Here is a 21,173-nt window from a genome sequence, read left to right as displayed (position 1 = left end):
TTAAAATGTGTAAACTAAAAATAAAATAAATGAATAATAAAGAGCAAAACTGCACATCTAAAGACTGTAATGCAATGCATGTGTAATATTCGCATATCGGCTAATCATTGAATAATTTATAATATGGTTATGAGGTCATGACATATTTTAATATGCAAAGTAGCTTGTTCTCTTGAGTCATCGGTTAATGTCCGTCAGGGAAGCGCCTGATGTTCACGCACGCGATAATGAGGAACAGGAACTAGATGAATTAACTGTTGTTAATTAAAACACTTACTGCATGTGTTGACGCTTGAGAGAGAATGAAGTTGATGGAAAAGTGTCAGTTTGAGGTGCGCGCGAGCGTATGTGGGAGCTCCGCCTCCTCTCACTGTAAACACCAGCGTGTCTGAACACAGCTGAGGCAGGAGTCAGTCCGTCACTTTAACACATGGCAGTATGGATCCAGACTCATTTACTTCAATGACACGAGCAGGAGAGCGACATAAGTGCTTCATTACTATAATAAGAAATTATATTATGACAGCAGAGTAACTCAACGGACAGCAGAAGAGCATACTCAAGTAGGAGAATAACCACAGATCATAGACCTTTATGAGACATAAGGTAAAGCTGCACATCTGTTCGTTTATTTATAAATATAAACTAAAGAATATTAATACTATATACATTAGTTTTGTAATAAATGTCTATTTTTCCCCCCTCTCATTTTTGGAAATGTATTAAGTGTAATGGTCATTTTTGAAAAGTGTTATTAGTTGAATAGTTGTACTGATGATGAGCTAGTGTTTCTCAGCAACCTACACTGACAATGATGTACCAAAAAGTAGCATGGAATACCTTGTACATTTTTGGGACATGGTACAATGGTAAATACCATGGTATGTTTTTGTTCAGTGTCAAAAAATAACTAATATATTTGAATTTCAGGGTCATTTTTTACCTTTATGCTTGATATTTCCTCATCTGTTGACTTCAATTTAATCAGTTCTTTAATACAAATTCTAAAGATTGAGAATTTATTACATTTTACTCTTTAAATCAATAATACAATTAAATCAACATAAACTCATATTTCTTGCCATACTATGTATAACTAGGTCTATACTATAGTAAATGGGCATTTCTGGTGGCATTTTTCCCTGTGCTCTCTTTAATTTCTGACCCTGACAAATACAGTTCTGTGCAAAAGTCTTAGAATATGTTTCACAAAAGCATTTGTCTTCAGATGGTTACTTATATCTTCAGCTTTAGTGTGTCAATAGGTAATATAAATGTTAGACTCTCAAACATTAGTTTTGCAAATAGAAAAGATTAGAATAGAAGAACAGGGAGCCCTGCAACAGATGTCATGACCCCCACAAAGCCCCCCACTGAACATCATGTCTGTCTGGGATTACATGAAGAGACAGAAGCATTTGAGACAGCCGAAAAAAATAGAAGAACTGTGGAGAATTCTTGAAGAAGCTTGGAACATCCAATCTGCCAACAACCAAGAACAACTGTGTCCAGGTGTACCTAAGAGAATTGGGGCTGTTTAAAATTCAAAAGTGGTCACCACAAATGTTGATTTAGCTTTTTTTATGTTTACTGGATTTTGTTTGACAATAAGGAACAAATGAAAACTAGTTATGTCATTATTTTTGAAGACAATATGCAAAATTTTTCGCAAGTGCCTAAAACTTTTGCACAGTACTGTATACATATATATATATATATATACTAAATTTAAATAAAATATTCTTAACTTTATGCCATATCGTTGATTAAAATGAGAGAGTACATATAGCCTAAACTTTTCAGTTAATAGGCCTATAGTAACTTTTACTTACAAATCTGATGTACATTGTACAGTACATACATTTATTAAAATTGAAATTAACGTTTTATTGGAACCTTCCACATTCTGAACTTTTTCTTATAAACTTAAGTTGATCTTTTAATCTTGTGCCGCATGAAATACAGAAGAATTCCACAGGGAAGTTAAAGGATTGTTATGTAGTGTATTGGTCAACGTCGCCTTGCATTACAGGCAAAATGATGGTAAATATCATAAGGTATAAAAAATGTGTATCATGAACGGGTCATTTTGAGTAGAAAATGAACTGCAGACTTCACAAAACAAGACGTTCCCAAACGTAACAACAAAATCATCAATAAAAACTGTAAACAAATGTACAAACATTGAAACCATGCAAGCTCATTAATTATTTGAGCATGCTGGGAACAACTTCGAAAAGTTAAGTAAAATGAACTTCTTTTATTTACCTGTGACATTGACTCAAATTAGAGAGTAAATATGACAAGGTTTTCTACTTTAGGACTGATACGTGATGACGCATTGTAAAGATAACAAACAGTCCCAAATAATATTTAATTATAAACTAGAGCTTTCATCTTTGCATGTTTGAATTGAGTACAAATGTATTGTAGTTGGCATCACAGTACATTATAAGTCAGATATACTTTCTTTATGTTTTATATATTTGGCAGTTTATTTCTAAATATAGGTCAGCCTACTATAAAATGACAAACAAAACATAACCTGTTACAAAACAGGGTTAACCTGTTTAAAAAGTACATCACATTACTGCTGACTTTTTTGACAGATAAACATAAAGTAAAGTAAGTGCCTGTGATGCCCAGAACTGCTGTCTTGTTATAAGCTGCTCACTGGGGATTTTAATTGTCTTGTGAATTGTATAAAAATGAATGGAAAAAGAGTTGTAACCTGTTACTCGGTGATTAATTGAATTTTATTTATATAATGTCTCTCTAATGCATAGGTTTCAGTGCTTCACAGCTAATAGAAACTGAAACTAATCAAGATAAGGCCATATCACACATCACTGTCATTGTGTTTTTGTTTGTTTTTTACATGTCCTATTCCATTGTAAAGAATGTTCGTCTTTACACTCTACCTGCTCCTCTGGTCCTGGCTGTCATCCACTCACAGTCTGGAATTTCGCTATCATAACACTGTAGAAATAGAGCAGTACCTGAAAGACATCAACAGGACGTATCCAAACATTACATATCTACACAGTATCGGCCAGTCTGTTGAAGGTAAGACAGCCAAGGGAATCACTGAGACACATTTTTTCCCATTCTTATGGTTGATGTGAACATTAATTTAAGCATGAATAAGTATGGATGTACGGTCTTTCAAATAAAGTGTACAGTGATTATGTATATATATATATATATGCGGTTTAAAATGAAAACAAAAGGTATTGTGAAACTTTCTGTTCGTTAAACGTTAGTTGAACATGTCTATAGTTAACGCAATGAACTACACCTGTGGTTACTATGCTACTCTTACACCTGTATGAACATAAGGGAAACTGACATCCAACCTGCTAGTTATTACAAAAATGCTTGGTAAAGTGAAGTTAGTTCTGAGAAAGTCCCAAGCACCATTTGTTAGCGGATCCCACTTGCTTTGATATTTTGTTATTAAATACAATTACATTAATACATTATAAGTGTCCCATAAGTGTCCAAATACATTTTGGAGCCAATGTATCATAGTGCTCTGTAAAGGAAATATATCCCTTCTCTCGCTCTCTGATGTCGATGGGAAATCTACAACAGCATCTCTTAAGGCTCTGAATGGGCTGTATTACTCACATACAGTACCTGTACCTAAAAATACCAAATTACCTTGAATAGGGCTGGGTATCGTTAAAAAAAAATTTAATCCTAAACGATACTTTTTTTGATACCAATTTTATGAAATCCGTTTTGACAAGATTACGAACATTACCTCAAAAAAAAACTTTGGTTAAACTTGTTCAACAAGTTACTGTCAACCTTAAAGCATTTTTAGCATTCATCTATAGCCATACACCCAAACAATATCTAACATTACGTTGGTCTATGTCACCACGCACAGAAATGTTAATTTAACAAGTACACAAGCATGTACATCTACAAGTTTTTGTATGTTTGCTAAACGTTAACCTTAACTGTCGGTGTCACAGTCATAGCGCCGCTATGTTTTGGAGGAGGACTCGTGGTGGGCATGTTGAAGGAAGCTCTGTGGCAGGATGCTGAGAGGATGACTGCACCGGCTCGGTCTTCTTGCAGTCGAAGACGGATCAACTTTCTGCTCTTAAGTTTATTCATCAGATTTGTCGTGTTGCCGGTCTTGGCAGCAATTATCTTGTCGCAAATATTGCATCGTGCGCTGTTGGCATCGAGCCTGGTGAAATGTAGCCACACTTTTGATCTTTTCCACATCGTTTACATCTATGGGGGTTGGGACGCATTCACACTACTACAGCATCACGTGTGAGCCGCGTCTCTGGGCGTAACCGGCGTAAACTCATATTTTTCCTTGATGCCTAAACACAGCCAATCACCGGCACATCTAGCATGCTACGTGCTTAACATTGACGTTGACGAGATTAACACCTTAATATGGTACCGAACGACAAGACATTTTTCAATACTCGATTGTTTAGAGGCAATTCGGTCGGTGCCTAAAATGTATCGAACTCGATACCCAGCCCTAACCTTGAAGAGTTTTGTGTAAGTGTGTCAGAGTCACTCCCATCTGCTCTTTCAGCCCTACTTCATGCTGATCATTATTAACAAAATCTAAAACAAAATTTGCACTTAGTGATGGTGCTGTCCTACCAGTTTTATCACATTTAAAATTGGCTCTTCTTTTGAGAGAAATGAGTGCTGCACCTGCTGAATTTGAGTGATGCACTGTACGACAATACCAGGAGAATCTTTATGTAACAATTATGGTTTTCAGTCTTTGAAAGAGAGATTGTCTATCCATCCATCCATCCACCCATCTGTTACTATGCCATCCATTCATCTGTTACTATATAACAACTATGGTTTCAGTTTTTGAAAGAGAGATTGTCTCTCCATCCATCCATCCATCCATCCATCCATCCATCCATCACACACCAGTTGCGAATTGGGCATAAATATAGCATCAAAGCCTTTTTTGCAAAAATAAGTAAGAACATCCATATGCAATTATTAGTAAATTGGACTCAATACCACCCTGTTAGGTTTAGTAGTAGGTAGTAGGTGCACAAATTCTTGGTTTAATCTGTCATTCAAGTCAGAGAAAACTATATTCTTTTCATCACTACTTAGACACAACACTTGATTGGGATCTTGGCATCTGGCCTAACATATGAGTCATTTTGTAGTTTCTGAGCACCAAATACCAAAATGCTTGAAATGTGGCAAAGCGGTTCCTATCAGTGGCAGAATCCAGTAAGATAACAACTCTCTCGTACAAACTTTACGCCGTATTCCCAGCTTTTACTAATTGTTATGAACAGAAGGCAGCGAAGGCAGACGAGGAGACTGGATCTAAACGCAGGCTTACTTTATTGGAACAGAAAAACACAAAGGAAAACCCTCAATGGGGAAATAAACACAACACTGAGAATACGGGCAGGGAAAACATACCAGGCTAACAACGTTCAACGATAGACAGAGACTGAACAAACAGACAGGGTTTAAATACATAAACGTGGGACAAGGGGGCCAATGAACAAACAGAACACCAACAAGATAACAAGGGAATAAACAGAAACCAATGGTGAACTAATGAGGACAGGTGAAAACAATGACAGAGAACACGAACGCTAACAAGGAGACTATGGAGTTAAACAAGGGACAAAAGTGAAAACTAAGGAGTAAAACAAGGGACAAAATGGTAAACAAAGGGGCAAAGATAAAACAAGACAAGGTCATACATAACATAGCCCCCCCTCAAAGGATCGGATCCCAGACGATCAACAGTAACATAAAAAAAAAAAAAATGGCCATTGACTGGGGGGGGGGGGGAGCTTGTGGTGGGCAGACAGACCAAGGGGGCAACGAAGGGCAGACAGGCAGTCGGGGGGGCAACGAGGGGCAGATAGACAGTCCAGGGGGCACAATGGGCAGGCAGGAAGTCCAAGGGGGTACAAAGGGCAGGCAGGAAGTCCAGGGGGGCACAGAGGGCAGGTAGGAAGTCCAAGGGGGCACAGAGGGCAGGCAGGAAGTCCAAGGGGGCACAGAGGGCAGGCAGGGAGTCCAGGGGGGCACACAGGGCAGGCAGGAAGTCCAAGGGGGCACAGAGGGCAGGCAGGAAGTCCAAGGGGGCACAGAGGGCAGGCAGGAAGTCAAGGGGGGCACAGAGGGCAGGCAGGGAGTCCAGGGGGGCACACAGGGCAGGCAGGAAGTCCAAGGGGGCACAGAGGGCAGGCAGGAAGTCCAAGGGGGCACAGAGGGCAGGCAGGAAATCCAAGGGGACACAGAGGGCAGGCAGGAAGTCCTGGGGGGCACAAAGAGCAAGGACAGGTTCAGGTGGTCTGGGAGCTGGCCACCAGGCAAGGATAGGTTTAGGAGGCCTGGGAGCTGGCCACAGGGCAAGGATTGGTTCAGGAGGCCTGGGAAGAGGCCACAGGACAGGGACCGGGTCAGGAGGCCTGGGAGGAGGCCACAGGACTGGAACAGGGTCAGGAGGCCTGGGAGGAGGCCACAGGACGGGAACAGGGTCAGGAGGCCGGGGAGGAGGCCACAGGACAGGGGTCGGGTCAGGAGGCCTGGGAGGAGGCCACAGGACAGGGACTGGATCAGGGGGCCCGGGAGGAGGCCACAGCACAGGGGCCGGGTCAGGAGGCCTGGGAGGAGGCCACAGGTCAGGGGCCAGGTCAGGAGGCCTGGGAGGAGGCCACAAGATAGGGGCCGGGTCAGGAGGCCTGGGAGGAGGCCACAGGTCAGGAACAGGGTCAGGGGCCCTGGGAGGAGGCCCCAGGTCAGGAACAGGGTCAGGGGCCCTGGGAGGAGGCCTCAGGACAGGGGCCGGGTCAGGAGGCCTGGGAGGAGGCCACAGGTCAGGAACAGGGTCAGGGGCCCTGGGAGGAGGCCACAGGACAGGGGCCGGGTCAGGAGGCCTGGGAGGAGGCCACAGGTCAGGAACAGGGTCAGGGGCCCTGGGAGGAGGCCCTAGAGGCGGTGACCTGGAAGGCTCTGGCGGCGGGGCCGATGGAGGTGGCACCATAAGAGGCTCTAGAGGTGGAGGCCTGGAAGGGGGCGCCGTAGGAGGCTTTGGGGGCGGAGACCTGGAAGGCTCTGGAGTCTCTGGGGCCTGAGCCGTAGGAGGCTCTGGGGGCGGAGCCGTAGGAGGCTCAGGAGTCTCTGGGGCGGAGCCGTAGGAGGCTCTGGAGGCGGAGCCGTAGGAGGCTTGGGAGGTTCTGGAGGCGGAGCCGTAGGAGGCTCGGGAGGCGGTGCCGTAGGAGACTCAGGAGGCGGAGCCGTGGGAAGTTCTGGAGGCTCAGGAGGTGGAGCCGTGGGAGGCTCAGGAGGCGGAGCCGAGGGAGGCTCAGCTGAGTGAGGCTCTGGAGGCGGAGCCCTGGGAATCTCGGGAGGAGGAGCCCTGGCAGACTCGAGAGACTTGATAGATGGAGCCCTGGGAGGCGGAGCCCTAGGAGGCTTGGGGGAGGAGCCCTGGGTGGCTCGGGAGGCTTGAGAGGTGGAGCCCTGGAAGGCTCGAGAGGTTGGAGGGGCGGAGCCCTGGAAGGCTCGAGAGGCTTGAGAGGCGGAGCCCTGGAAGGCTCGCGAGGCTTGAGAGGCGGAGCCCTGGAAGGCTCGAGAGGCTTGAGAGGCGGAGCCCTGTGAGGCTCGAGAGGCTTGAGAGCCGGAGCCCTGGGAGGCTCGAGAGGTGAAGCTCTGGAAAGCTCGGAAGGCGGAGCTCTGGAAAGCTCGGGAGGTGGAGCTCTGGAAAGTTTGGGAGGTGGAGCTCTGGAAAGCTCGGGAGGCTCGGAAGGTGGAGCTCTAGGAATCTCAGAAGGCGGAGCTCTGGAAAGCTCGGGAGGCTCGGAAGGCGGAGTTCTAGGAAGCTCGGAAGGCGGAGCTCTGGAAAGCTCGGAAGGCGGAGCTCTGGAAATCTCGGGAGGCTCGGAAGGCGGAGCTCTGGAAAGCTCGGGAGGCTCGGAAGGCGGAGTTCTGGAAAGCTCGGGGGACTAGAGGGGCGCAGGCTCTAGGACGGTCACGGCTATTGGCGCTGGCTCAGGGACGGTCGAGGCTACAGGCGCTGGCTCAGGGACGGTCGAGGCTACAGGCACAGGCTCAGGGACGGTCGAGGCTACAGGCGCTGGTTCAGGGACGGTCAAGGCTACAGGCGCTGGCTCAGGGATGGTCGAGGCTACAGGCGCTGGCTCAGGGACAGTCGAGGCTACAGGCACTGGCTCACTGACCTCCGAGGCGACAGGCTCTGGCTGGATGACCGTGGTATGCGCTGGCTTGGGTTCGCTGACCGTGGCTGACGAGGGCTCTGGCTCGCTGACCGTAGCTGACGAGGGCTCTGGCTCGCGGACCGGGGCAGGCGAGGGCTCTGGCTTGCAGACCGGGGCAGGCGAGGGCTCTGGCTCGCTGGCCGTGGCAGGCGTGGGCTCTGGCTCGCTGACCGTGGCAGGCGGAGACTGGGGAGCAGAAGCCTTTCCTCTTCTCCTCCTCCGCCGGGCGGACGAAGCTGGCAACGCTGGCTCGTTGGCCGTGGCAGGCACGGAAAGCCCAGAGGCGGAAACCGGGATTGAGGGAGGTGGTTCCGTCGAGTTCTCTCAAGACTAGACACACATATTCCCTCCACGTGAGGTCTCCGGAGTTCGGCAATTCCCTCAGCTGGTATGTTGGTAGCCCGAGCTGGTAGATGGTCTTCAGGGACTTGTCGTCGAAGCCGGTGTGGATGGCAACAGCGGAAAAGAAGTGGGAGTACTCGCGGATGGTCAAATCCGCCTGGGTCAGTTCCGTAAGGTAAGCCGCTAGATCCATATTTTGGCGGTCTGTTGTTCTGTTATGAACAGAAGGCAGCGAAGGCAGACGAGGAGACTGGATCTAAACGCAGGCTTACTTTATTGGAACAGAAAAACACAAAGGAAAACCCTCAATGGGGAAATAAACACAACACTGAGAATACGGGCAGGGAAAACATACCAGGTTAACAACGTTCAACGATAGACAGAGACTGAACAAACAGACAGGGTTTAAATACATAAACGTGGGACAAGGGGGCCAATGAACAAACAGAACACCAACAAGATAACGAGGGAATAAACAGAAACCAATGGTGAACTAATGAGGACAGGTGAAAACAATGACAGAGAACAGGAACGCTAACAAGGAGACTATGGAGTTAAACAAGGGACAAAAGTGAAAACTAAGGAGTAAAACAAGGGACAAAATGGTAAACAAAGGGGCAAAGGTGAAAGAAGACAAGGTCATACATAACACTAATAGACACACCAGTGTTACTCTTTTAAAGTGCGGTCACATCAGACTTTGTGTTCCATTTACTTCCAGTCATACACATGCAAGAAAGTGGGCATGCAAGCATATGCATATACATTTTGTCTTTTGCATACTAAAGTTTAAATTTTGTGAACTCCGACTTGTGAATTCATTAACTCTTTCCCCGCCAAACACGGAATTTTCCGTGTTTTATGAAAAAACGCTTCCCCGCCAAACACGGAATTTTCCGGGTTTCCGTGTTTTAGGTGTTATACGGTAAGGAAGATCCCTCCGCATGTTTTGAAAGAGTACGCAACTCTTTGATCAAAGAAACAGACTGCGATCGTCTCAAACATGAAGAAGTGGAGTATTGAGAAGCTCAAAATATCAGACATAAACATGCCTTTTTATCAGCTTTTTGTCTGAAATGTTGTTTTTTGACAAAACTGACCTCTGTTCAAGTCGCAATAAAAAAAGAACAAATGAAGATAAAATAAAATCGTTTTTTTTTGCCTAAAAGCAGAGGCTCAGATCTTTATTGTGATATATAGCATCTTCATATATTCATGGAAGAAAATATTCTGCGGGCCATTAAAATTTAGCGAAAATCGTCAAAAACCCTGGCGGTGGTTGGCAACTTTTTTTTTAAAAACGCTGGCGGGGAAAGAGTTAAGCTAAAAAAAATTTGACTAGTAGAGGATCTAAAAGCCACGAAGTGATATACAGAACACATGCAAGAAAGTGGGGTATATATATATATATATATATATATATATATATATATATATATATATATATATATATATATATAATTAAAATGTCTAAGCTGCATGGCTTGCTGTTTCTATGGGATAGTGGGGGTATTTAATATAGTGTAACATTTTAAATGTAATATTTTTGGTTATTTATTAAAAACAAAAGCCCCTTCATATCCTGTTGCCCACCCAGAGGAAAATGTTATTGCTCAGAGGTTGCTCTTTCAATGTTCAGGAGACGTATCAACTTTATCTTTTCCTTAAATTCCTTAGGAGAAATAAAAATAGATACAAAAGTGACAACTGTTCACTTACATTAAAAGTGTAGAGTTTTATGTAGATTGTATAGCTCGGATAATTTTGCCCAGTTTGAGAGATGGTTGAGATCTCTTCTTATCCCAAAGGGAATCTTTTTCTCAAGAGAAAAATCGAAAGAAGCCGTTCAGCAAAATGATAATTTTGCTTTCCATTTAATCTAATTGCAGCAATTAAAATTTAATTATTAAAAGAGATTTTGAAAATTAAAGTGATTCCTTTTCTTTGGATGATCTTATGTAATTTTGTTTTCTTAAAGTCTAGTGTGACTGCACATATAGCCCAACAAAAGGATCTATGGTAGCTATAATGCCACACTACAAAGATCTGTCTCTAAGCCTATGCCCATACTGAAAGAATGTTTTGATGCAGGCTGCATTGTTTGAGGCCATTTGAAAGGATAGTATGCTCATCCTAGTTGTTATTTGAAAGGGAAATCAGTACGCCTAAAGGTTTTCTGTTTTCCAAAGACGATCAGATTGACAGAGTTAAACAAAGATGGAAAATACTTCCTGCACTATAGCACAATGCATCTCCTGTGTCGAGAGATTGGTACAACAAATAAAGCAGATTCCACACTAAAGGTTAAACTAATTAACTTTTTAAACTTTTAAGTGTAACCCATCTTGGTCTTATGTTATATAAAAGCTTCATTTAATTCACATAAAATTTCATTGAAAACTTCTAAGGGCATTTTAAATCCATTATTTAATATCACACTTAAAAAAGTAATTTTGCTAAGTGGCCACCAAATAGCTACAGTGTTTAAGATTACAGTGTGATAGAGACATTGGTTTATCTCGGCAAAGGTGCTGCAAGTCCGTGACATTTTAATTTAATTCGCACCCTGGATCAGGTTGCACTCTTGGCTCAACACAAAACCATCATTGAGCAGAGCTCATAGGCTGCCAAGTCTCTCTCCCTCACCCTTCTGTCTCCTGATCTTTACTCCTGATTTAGATGCTAAAATGCCATTGTGCGCATTCGCTTAACCTCTATTTCTTTAAGGGTGGTCCTCCGTATGCTATATGGACCAAATCTCTTTCTTCAACTCAAGACATGCGGAGTGCCCCAAGGGTCACCACTAGGCCGACTTTAGTTTATTAAAGCCCAGTGGTGATTTCTCAGGACCAGCAAAGCCTTCTCTGCTGGCGAAACATGCCTAATAAATACATATTTATTCATCCTTTTAATCTCATTGATCTTTTTGCCTGTGTATTTTCAATCACTTTCCACTACTAATTCATCTACAAATGAATAGCAAAAAACTAAAAGTTTATCCAATCAGAATTTATCCCTCGATGCTTACAAGCAAAGTGTGACAACTGTTTCACAAATCACATGCCCGAAGCTATGCTCCTCAGCCTCAGAGTCTGAGCTCCACCCCGCCTTCAAGCAATTTTTGCAAGCAAACTTAAAATAAGATCTTTTTCTTGGTATTAGTCCTCCTTGGTTCTGGCTTTCGTGCATGGACATGTTTTTAAAATGTCAATTAATATTATTAGTTGAATGCCACATAATGTATTATAGGCATACAGTGTCTTATTCATTGTGAAACTGTGTTTTCTTAATGGCATGAATCACATGAAGGCTTAGACTTAAAATGCACGGCACACAGCTGTTAAAACCTCAAGTAAACGTCTGCTTCCGCGGTCAAAGATCTACTAATGCAAGCAATCCAAGGACTTGTTTGTATAACAAAGACTTTTATTTAATGAAGAAATTAATTTGTCTTAAATCTCTTGGAAGCCCGTTACTGGTTGACTGTGGTGTGACAATATACAAGACCGTTCCTAAAATCACTTCAAACCTCAAAGAGATTGTGTGGCCATTGTGGGTTCTTGCCCCATCAAGCTAACCCCTTGTCCTAATCCCTTTATGATGCCTATTTAAGGCCGGGAAATGAGAGACCCAGTTTGAGTAGAGGTAATCCTGGACACCACCTGCTTAGCTTGGAAGACCGTCCTTGTTTGTTGACCTCACCGTGTATGTCTAATCAGTGTTAAAGTTTCCCACCGGGGCAGGAAGGGAGGGAGTCATGAGCTGAATTATCGATTGTGTAATAGCTTGATTAGTTGGGCGTAATTAACTTAAGCTTGTCGCGTAATTATCAACACATGCAAATGCCTGTTTTAATTTGGAAACCATGTCGACTTAATCAAGATTACATTGTGGAAATCCCTTAATCTTTCATAATTCTGAACCAAATTTTGTCTTGTTTGATAAACATCAATGATTGTATTTTAGTTTTTTGTTAAGTAAATGACACACAACATGCTCCAGTTGTTAGCATAAAGCGCCATGATTTCCTTGTTTGAATATCAGGCACAATAGTATCTGCATCCGGTAATTTTATGGCAATTTAATGGGTTTTATGTGTAAGTCATTGAAGATGAGAACACCTTTAGCACTTATTGGAGATGGAGAACACAGTGGAGTGTTTCACTTATGGGGTTTTTCCACTGCACGGTACAACTCGACTCAACTCGACTTTTTTGGGGCTTTTCCACTGTGGATAGTACCTGGTTCCTAGTTTTTTAGTTTTTTAGTACCACCTCGGTCGAGGTTCCAAGCAAGCCATGTCGATACTAAATGTGATGTCAAAATCCTGCAGATCACTGACTGGTCAGGGAGAATCGCCACTAGCAGCGTCACTGGATTTCCGACACGCGACATCAACCCGTTAGTTTTAAAGTTAGAAACAGCGATAGCAGTATCATTTGTTCACGTGACTTTTGAATTGTGAAAAAGAAATGGCTGTGCACAAAACCACGCCATGTTCAATAAATGAGGTGCAGACGGTCCACTCGTTAGCGATTAGTGAAACGAAAAAATCTCTCAGGAAGTGTCTCATCTGTTGGCACACGGCTACCACCTGACCTACCAACAGTGTAGGGAAAAGTTAAAAACGCTTAAAAGTGACTACAGAACCATTAAGGAAAAGTGGAAGTGTTTTTAACATGTCATTTGTTAGTTTATTGTTATAAGATTCTCACTTTAGGAAAATATAAACATGGTCCATTCAGACTTTTACATTTTCAAAATGTTCTCTCAGGGTTTACCCCTGAACCCCCCTATAGTAACTTATATTTTCTCAGTAAAAATTACTCCTAGGATTACTAGGATCGGAGGCAGTCTTCTGGCCCCTGGCGGACGGAACGCCCCACCGAGTTCTCGGGAAACAGAAGGGGTCTCCCCCACCCCTGGCAGCAGTTCTCCTGCTCCAGGTGGTCGGCCAGGAGCCCCTCCCTGCTCATGGTCAGCATCTGTTCGTCTGCTCTCAATCGGCCGGGCTCCTCCGTCCTCCGGCGGATGGCCGTGACTACTCCATTGTGGTGGATGGTAGCTGCGAGGACTCTACTACGGCACATTTCTCCTCCTTCCCGAGTTTCTGCACCAGTGTAAAGGTATTAATGGAAAGGAGGAGACGAGAACCTGTTTGACAATATAAATTATATTTTAATAAGAAACTCCACCAAAAAGACAAACACACAAAAGTGTCGGACAGCTGCCCGTAAATCTCTCTCTCTCTGTCCCACTGCAGTCTCCAGTCGGCCTTTATCCCTCTTTATCCCTGAGGCTTGATTAGCCTGATTAGGGGACATGTGTGTAGCATCACGACCCGGCCCCACCCTCCGCCTGTCACAACATGAAATATTTGAGTTTCAATTATTTAAAAAAATTACTTGAAGAAAGAGCCAATGTACATCTTCACATTGCTGTTGTGTATACATTTCGGTTAATGTTCTGTATATTTTGTATTTTTGTCCCATTAAAATTTATTTATTGTGTATTGATTGTCCTCTTGATTGTACATGTGAGAAATAAACTTTGAACCTTTGACTTCACTTTCCTGTAATTACAGTAACCATCACCATTTATAGCTCAGAAGGAAAAAGTTATCAATAAAATTGTACAGAAAAGGTTTGGAAGACTTTGTTCTTCTCAGGCTAGTCTTGAATATTTCTTTTCACCAGTTCAACCGAAGCAAGGGTGCTTAAACTTGCTCTATGAATGTGAGACCTCCAGATACAATAGCACTCAGAGAGATGAACAGAGAGAGGGAGTGAATGAGAGCTAGGCGTGAGATTACATAGGATTGGGTTGCCGGTTTCCAGCCCAAACTGTGCAAAAACATTACTTGAGTGTCTGCTTGACTATGAAAACAGCTAGACATTAATCATGTGACCAGCATAAGGTCCACCGACACTTAATTCAGTTGCAAATGCATCAATTCACAACTCATTGAAACATTTGTTTGAAGTTGATTAACATTTACATTTTGTCTTTCTAGGAAGAGAACTCTGGGTCTTGATACTGGGTCAACATCCCAGAGAACACAGAACGGGCATCCCGGAATTTAAATATGTGGGCAACATGCACGGTAATGAGGTAATGTATATGGACATACACACACTGTTGCAGCTGTTATTCTTAGTTATTCATTTAAACAAAAACTCAAAGGGATAGTTCTCCCAAAAATGCACATTCTTTCAGCAATAAATTAAAAGCAAATGGTGATTAAAAAATACATAGTTTTCATTTTTCTGTGAACGTTCAAGTCCTGGTGAAAATAAATCTATGCTTTGCAATAGTTTTTAACAAAACCTATAGTGTGCCATGGTATTCTGTAAGACGCAGCCTTGCATGTCAGTTTTCTTTAGACAAAGCTAAATTTGGAATTGGGGGCTTTCTTAAATAGATCCGACTCTGCGTTTGTTTAGTTTTTTGTTGTTGTTTGAGAGAGAGGGGCCAGTGGCGGTCTGAAGGGGCGTATTTGGTGAACGGTGTGTGGGAAAGGGGGTCCGTGTACAAAAGCATTTCAGTTCGCAGAACCGGCCCAGGACAGCAGTGACGAGCAGTGGACTGTGACCCTCTCTGGAAAATTTCAGGGTGGGGTATCGAGGGGGGCTCTTTTCACTAGTTTGCTCTGCCTTCATGCCCAGTCAGATCTATTGTGAATTCAGTACTTCCTGTCTTTGTGTGGGGACTAAACTAAATTTGCTCAAGAGGAACTCTGATTGGAATCACTATTAGAAGTTGTTGGGGTAGTCGGAAAAGCTTTAGGTGAGAGATTGTTGGCTGAAGTGTGTAATTTTTGCGATGTTAAAGGGATAGTTTACCCAAAACTAAAATCATGTCATCATTTACTCACGCTCATGTTGTTCTGAACCTCTATGATCTTTTTTCCCATGGAACACAAAAGGAGATGTTTGGCAGAATGTTAAGGACAGAGTGTGCACATAATTGTGCACATAATTACACACTCACCTTTAAAGACTTAATGCATACTTAATCATAATACATTGCTCTCATGGCCTTTGTCTTTGGTCAAATGATTGTTATTTGAGGTCTTTCTCAGCAAATATTAATGTATGCAATTAATTTGATTAATGAATTGTCATACTATTTGATTGGCAGCCCTAATACATATATATCATTTTAATCTGAATATATATATTATATATATATATATATATATATATATATATATATATATATATATATATATATATATATAAAATTGTAAATCTGAATATATGCTGGTATCAATACATTTAAATACAATGTTTTCGTAAATCCAAATATAGTTAAAAATCCATCATAGATAGTTGTAAATATGAATATATAGTTATAAAGCCATAATAAATAATTATACAAATAATGAATGTAAATAGAGTATGTACAGTGTATGTGGTGCAGAATAGTAAAATAATGCAAATGGCAAGAGTGATAGATTATAATTTACATTGAGGGGAAGGAGCAAGGACCAATAGTGATTACAAAATGTGCAATAGTGAATAGTCAAGATTGCAGTTTGTGCATAAATATGACATTACTAGTCATATAAGCATTACCTTCTGCATCTACTATATGATTCATCTCATGGTGAGCTGTGCCAAACATTTGCAAACACCACTTCAGAGCATCAATGATGTTCTGAGATTCTTAAAGGACCCCATAAGACACAACATCCCTTTAAGTAAAGCTGAATAGAAACAAGTCTCTATAAACATGTAGATAAAGAGGTCATACAGACAGTAAACACAGTCAGGGCTAATGTGGATCACTGTGAAATTGTATTACATTATTGCATTACTCCAAATTAAAGTGAATAATTACATTACGTTGAGCCACATTCATGAAACACGAGCAGATCAAATTTCAGTGTAAAATGCGTTTAAATCCATTCTTACACAACTGCAAATATGATTATTTACAAAAAAAAAATGGTTTTACAAATGATTACACAAATTAGTTCTGCTCGTGTTTCATTAATGTGGCCCGATCTCATTGTCGGTTGCAGAGGTTTGCTCTCTTATAGAATGGTATTGCCATGCTTCGCTTGCAGGTGTTTTAAAGTGGACAAGTTTGCATGCAACGTCTATACACATGTGTATAATGACATTGTGGTGCTTGCAGTGTTGACAGCTTTGTTGATTATATGTAGTTTTGTTTCGATATGCCGCCCATTTGCAGTGGTTTCATGCGCCTGATTATATAGCCTACTGATATGCGAAAGGAGAAATTTGACAATTTCTTTGAGCAAATACATTAAATTAATAGAAAAGTAGCATGCATTGTTTATTTAAAAATTAACTTGGGTGTTTTAGCTTATATTCAAAAATTAACGTGTTACTATAATTGTTACTTCCAATAGATCACATTTCTGTGTAAATGTTTCAATTGTATTTGTCAGTAAATAGATTAAACAAAAAAAAAAAAATGTCTGGTGCTTGCCCATGCAACATTTGCAGTCTCAATGCTAGGGTGTCATGGGTGGTTGCCAGGGCATTGCTATGTGGTTGCTAAGGTGTTCTGGGCTTAGGGCAGTGTATGATACTGATTTCCCGATTCGATTCCAAATCACAAGCTCTCAGTTTTATTCAATTCTGATTCAGTTCCGATTAATTTCAGTATATTTTAAAAATTTCTTGTTTTGGCCAATATTAGGCTGAATCTAATTTGGCAACCCTTTACAATAAGGTACATTTTTTAAGATTAGTTAACAACGTCTAGGTTATGGATGTAACCTCTGTTCCCTGATGGAGGGAACGAGACGTTGTGTCGAAGAAGAGACACTAGGGGTCTCTCTTGACCACCGAATATGCCTCTGATCTATGATAAAAGGCCAATGGGAATTAGGCAGACAGTATTTGCATACCCCGCTCCGGACATACGGGTATAAAAGTGGGCAAATACGTCGAGTTCATTCAGGAATTTTCTGAGGAGCTGGAATGGTCCAGCCACTACAGTGGCTCGGCTCAGCGACGTGGCCGGGAGGACACAACGTCTCGTTCTCTCCATCAGTGAATGGAGGTTACATCCGTAACCCGTCTGTCGCTCACTTCGACGTTGTGTCGAAGAAGCGACACTAGGGGTCCAATTCAAATCACGCCATGCGCTGTGCCGTGTAATGCTGAAACAAGAGCGGGCAGGTATATTTACGTGCAAAGGCGAGCAGTTGTGTCAGACTGCACGTACCCTTCCCCAATGGCCCATAAAAGACGTCGGAACCCTTTTGGTTACCCTAAGCAGGGGAATAAGTCGACTTTTGCCCATGTGGGAACAGGCCGAGCCTAGCCGGGCCTCTTTTCTCTCTATGTTTCTCGCATAGAGCCAAAGCAGCTGGGGCCCTTACACGCATCGTGGGAAGGGGGTCTTATCCAGTTTCCTATTCTTTCAGGGGGAAAAGACACTGTGGAGACCACACCTGCCCAGCAACGGGGAGGTAAGTGGCGAGATACATCACATGGGCCCCTCAGGTCACATGTGGAAAAAATGCCGCGGTGGTACATCCTGCCTCAAGGCGGGACTGCCTAAGGGTGACGCGTGTCCACTCGGCAAAAATATTCGGACCGCAGAAAATACACACAAATTCCTCTGCTGAATTGTGGACCCATAGGGCTAGGGAGGAATCGTCCAGGGATCTGAATATATGGAATCTCCTGGGAGAGAAAGCGCACAATTTTACCTGGACAGAGGGAAATTGCACTAGGTGCAAGCGATCCACCCGGTCAGTTCATCAGTGTGTTACCGAGTTCTACCGGCTCGGACCTGAGAAGACACGGGACGATACTGACTCAACCCTGAGATTGTAAAATCTCGCAAAGGTATTAGGTGTTGCCCAACCCACTGCTCTACATATGTCTGCCAGGGAGGTGCCCCTGGCCAGTGCCCACGAGGACGCAACACTCCTTGTTGAGTGAGCTCAGACCCGCGGGGGGTGGGGGGTGTTGTGGAACGGCCTGGGTGTGGTAAGCTAATGAAATGGCATCTACCACCCAGTGGGAGAGCCTCTGTTTGGAGACAGCGCTCCCTTTCCGCTGTCCGCCAAAGCAGACAAAGAGCTGCTCAGAATGTCTAAAGCTCTGCGTGCGGTCGAAGTAGGTACGCAAAGCACGTACCGGACACAGCAACGAAGGGGCTGGGTCTGCCTCCTCCCGGGGCAGTTCACCACCTGGTCTCTGAACGCCGTGGTAGGAACCTTGGGCACATAGCCCGGCCGCGGTCTTAGGATCACATGGGTGTCTGCCGGACCGAACTCCAGGCAGGCGTCGCTAACAGAGAATGCTTTAGGTCCCCGACCCTCTTCATGGAGGCTAGCGCGATCAGCATGGCCGTTTTTAGAGAGAGGGCCCTGAGTCCAACTGATTCTAGCGGCTCGAAGGGGGGTCTCTGAAGGCCCGTGAGGACCACTGAGAGATCCCAGGAGGGGAACAGGCTTGGCCGGGAAGGATTTAACCTCTGGGCGCCTCTTAGGAACCTGATGATCAAGTTGTGCTTACCCGTGCTTTGCGTCGTGGTGGGCCACGATAGCAGCAACATACACCTTCAAGGTGGATGGGGACAGCCTCCCTTCCAGGCATCTTTATAAAGATGCATCCTGAAAAGTACGTTCAACGCCAGCTGCGTATTTGCTCTTTTAGAGGAAATAACTCTTTCAGAGAAAATCACTCTTTTATAACTCTAAGTTTCTTGCGCTGTCGAAGAGCCCAGGGGCAAACTGCACTGCCATGCAGAGAAGGAGAAAGCCACTGTAATGTGCCGTCGAATCCAACAGGCAAGCGTCAGAGGAAAACAGGAACAGGTGTGTGACTCGCAGCTGACTGCAACACGACCATCGGCTCCGAAGAACATTTCTGAATGAACTTGACGTATTTGCCCGCTTTTATACCCGTATGAAGGTGTCCTGTGGTATCTGACACAAAGACATTAGCAGCAGATCCTTCAAATCCTGTAAATTGCGAGGTGGAGCCACTATGGTTCAGACTTGTTGTTCCAGCACATCCCCAAATGCTCAATCGGATTGAGATCTGGTGAATTTTAAGGCCAGGGCAACACCTTGAACTCTTCATCATGTTCCTCCAACCAACAATGTGTGCATTGTGGCAGGGGCGCATTATCCTGCTGAAAGAGGCCACTGCCATAAGGAATACCATTGCCATGAAGGGGTGTAGCTGGTCTGCAACGATGTTTAGGTAGGTGGAGAGGGTCGAATTCATGTCCACATGAATGTCTGGACCCAGGGTTTCCCAGCAGAGCACTGTCCAGAGCATGACACTCCCTCCACCATCTTGTCATCTTCCCACAGAGCATCCTGGTGCCATCATTTCCCCAGGTAAACAGCGCACATGTACACAGCCGTCCAAGTGATGTAAAATAAAATGGGACTCATCGGACAAGGCAACCTTCTTCCACTGCTCTAAGGTCCAGTTCAGACACTTGCATGCCCATTGTAGGCACTTTTGATAGTGGATAGGAGAGATCATGGGCACCCTGGCCAGGCTACGAAGCCCCATACGCTGCAGGATGCGATGCACTGTGTGTTGGGAGACATTCCACCCATAACCATCATTAAAATTGTCTGTGACTTGTGCCACAGTAGACCTTCAGTCAGTTCGGACCAGACAGGATAGGCTTCGATGCCCTTGCGCATCGAAGAGTCTCGGGCACCAAACACCTGTTTTTGGTTTGTCCCTCCTCGAACCACTGTCGGTAGGTACTTACCACTGCAGACCAGGAGCACCCCACAATTTGGCCCTTGTCAAGATGAGAACTGATTGTTCACTTACTATCAAATCTACCTAGATCTTGACATGTGGCCTTGTTAGGAGATGATCAACATTATTCATTTCACCTGTGAGTGGTAATAATGTTTTAGCTCATCGGTATATATATATATATTTATAGTGCTGAGTAGTAACACTGATTACTGAGTAGAAAGGGTAAAATATTGTTCTTGGGATTTTAAGAATCGATATCGGGATAGTTCAAATGAAGACCGTGATTAATTTAAAAAAAAAAATCAATATTCCTGGGTGGTTGTTAGTACATTGCTATAAAGTGGAAAATGTGTTTTGGGTGGTTACTAGGGCATTGCTATGGTTGCTAAGGCATTGCTAGGTGGTTGTTAGCCCACCTCCAAGTCTCTATAGGATTCTGATCTCTAGAAAGGGCTCAGGTCCCTCCCTTTTTGTAAGTCTATGGGATTGTTTTGGTTATTTTATTGTTTGTTATGCAAAATTTCCAATAGGATTAGAAAAGTAATAGCAGCTACATGATATCCAATGAGGTATCATTCATGTCCATAGCACAAATGGTGTGGGACTAGGTAAGTGCCAAAGTTTAATTGCTCAGTGATTTGTGCAAACCCCTAACCCTAAGTATGTGCAATAGTAATAGTGAGGTTTGCCTTAGCAAAGTCCACGTATTAAAAGAAAAGTTACTATTTTTAAAAATGTACTTTGGTTTTGCAGTGTAAATTAAAAAAGAAACATGTTATTTTCCTTGTTTCTTCCATAACACTGAGAGCTATTCATGGGAAAGGTGAAGTCCAGTGAATGTATAACA

General features: G+C 43.3%; 1 protein-coding gene across 1 annotated transcript in view; it reads left to right on the top strand.

Moving 5' to 3' along the window:
• The first annotated feature begins 408 nt into the window (after positions 1-408).
• The window catches only part of cpm (carboxypeptidase M), a 64,200-nt gene continuing 43,435 nt past the window's right edge, over positions 409-21,173 (top strand). Inside the window, exons 1-3 of the mRNA XM_052118494.1 lie at positions 409-606; positions 2,900-3,066; positions 14,614-14,711. Coding sequence (XP_051974454.1) covers positions 2,901-3,066; positions 14,614-14,711 — 264 coding nt within the window. The 5' untranslated portion in view covers positions 409-606; position 2,900. The remainder of the gene's footprint in view (positions 607-2,899; positions 3,067-14,613; positions 14,712-21,173) is intronic.

Source organism: Xyrauchen texanus, chromosome 45 (assembly GCF_025860055.1).
Source record: "Xyrauchen texanus isolate HMW12.3.18 chromosome 45, RBS_HiC_50CHRs, whole genome shotgun sequence".
NCBI lineage: Eukaryota > Metazoa > Chordata > Actinopteri > Cypriniformes > Catostomidae > Xyrauchen > Xyrauchen texanus.
The sequence above is the reverse complement of the archived record's forward strand: the minus strand, read 5'-3'. Positions and strand labels throughout refer to the sequence as shown.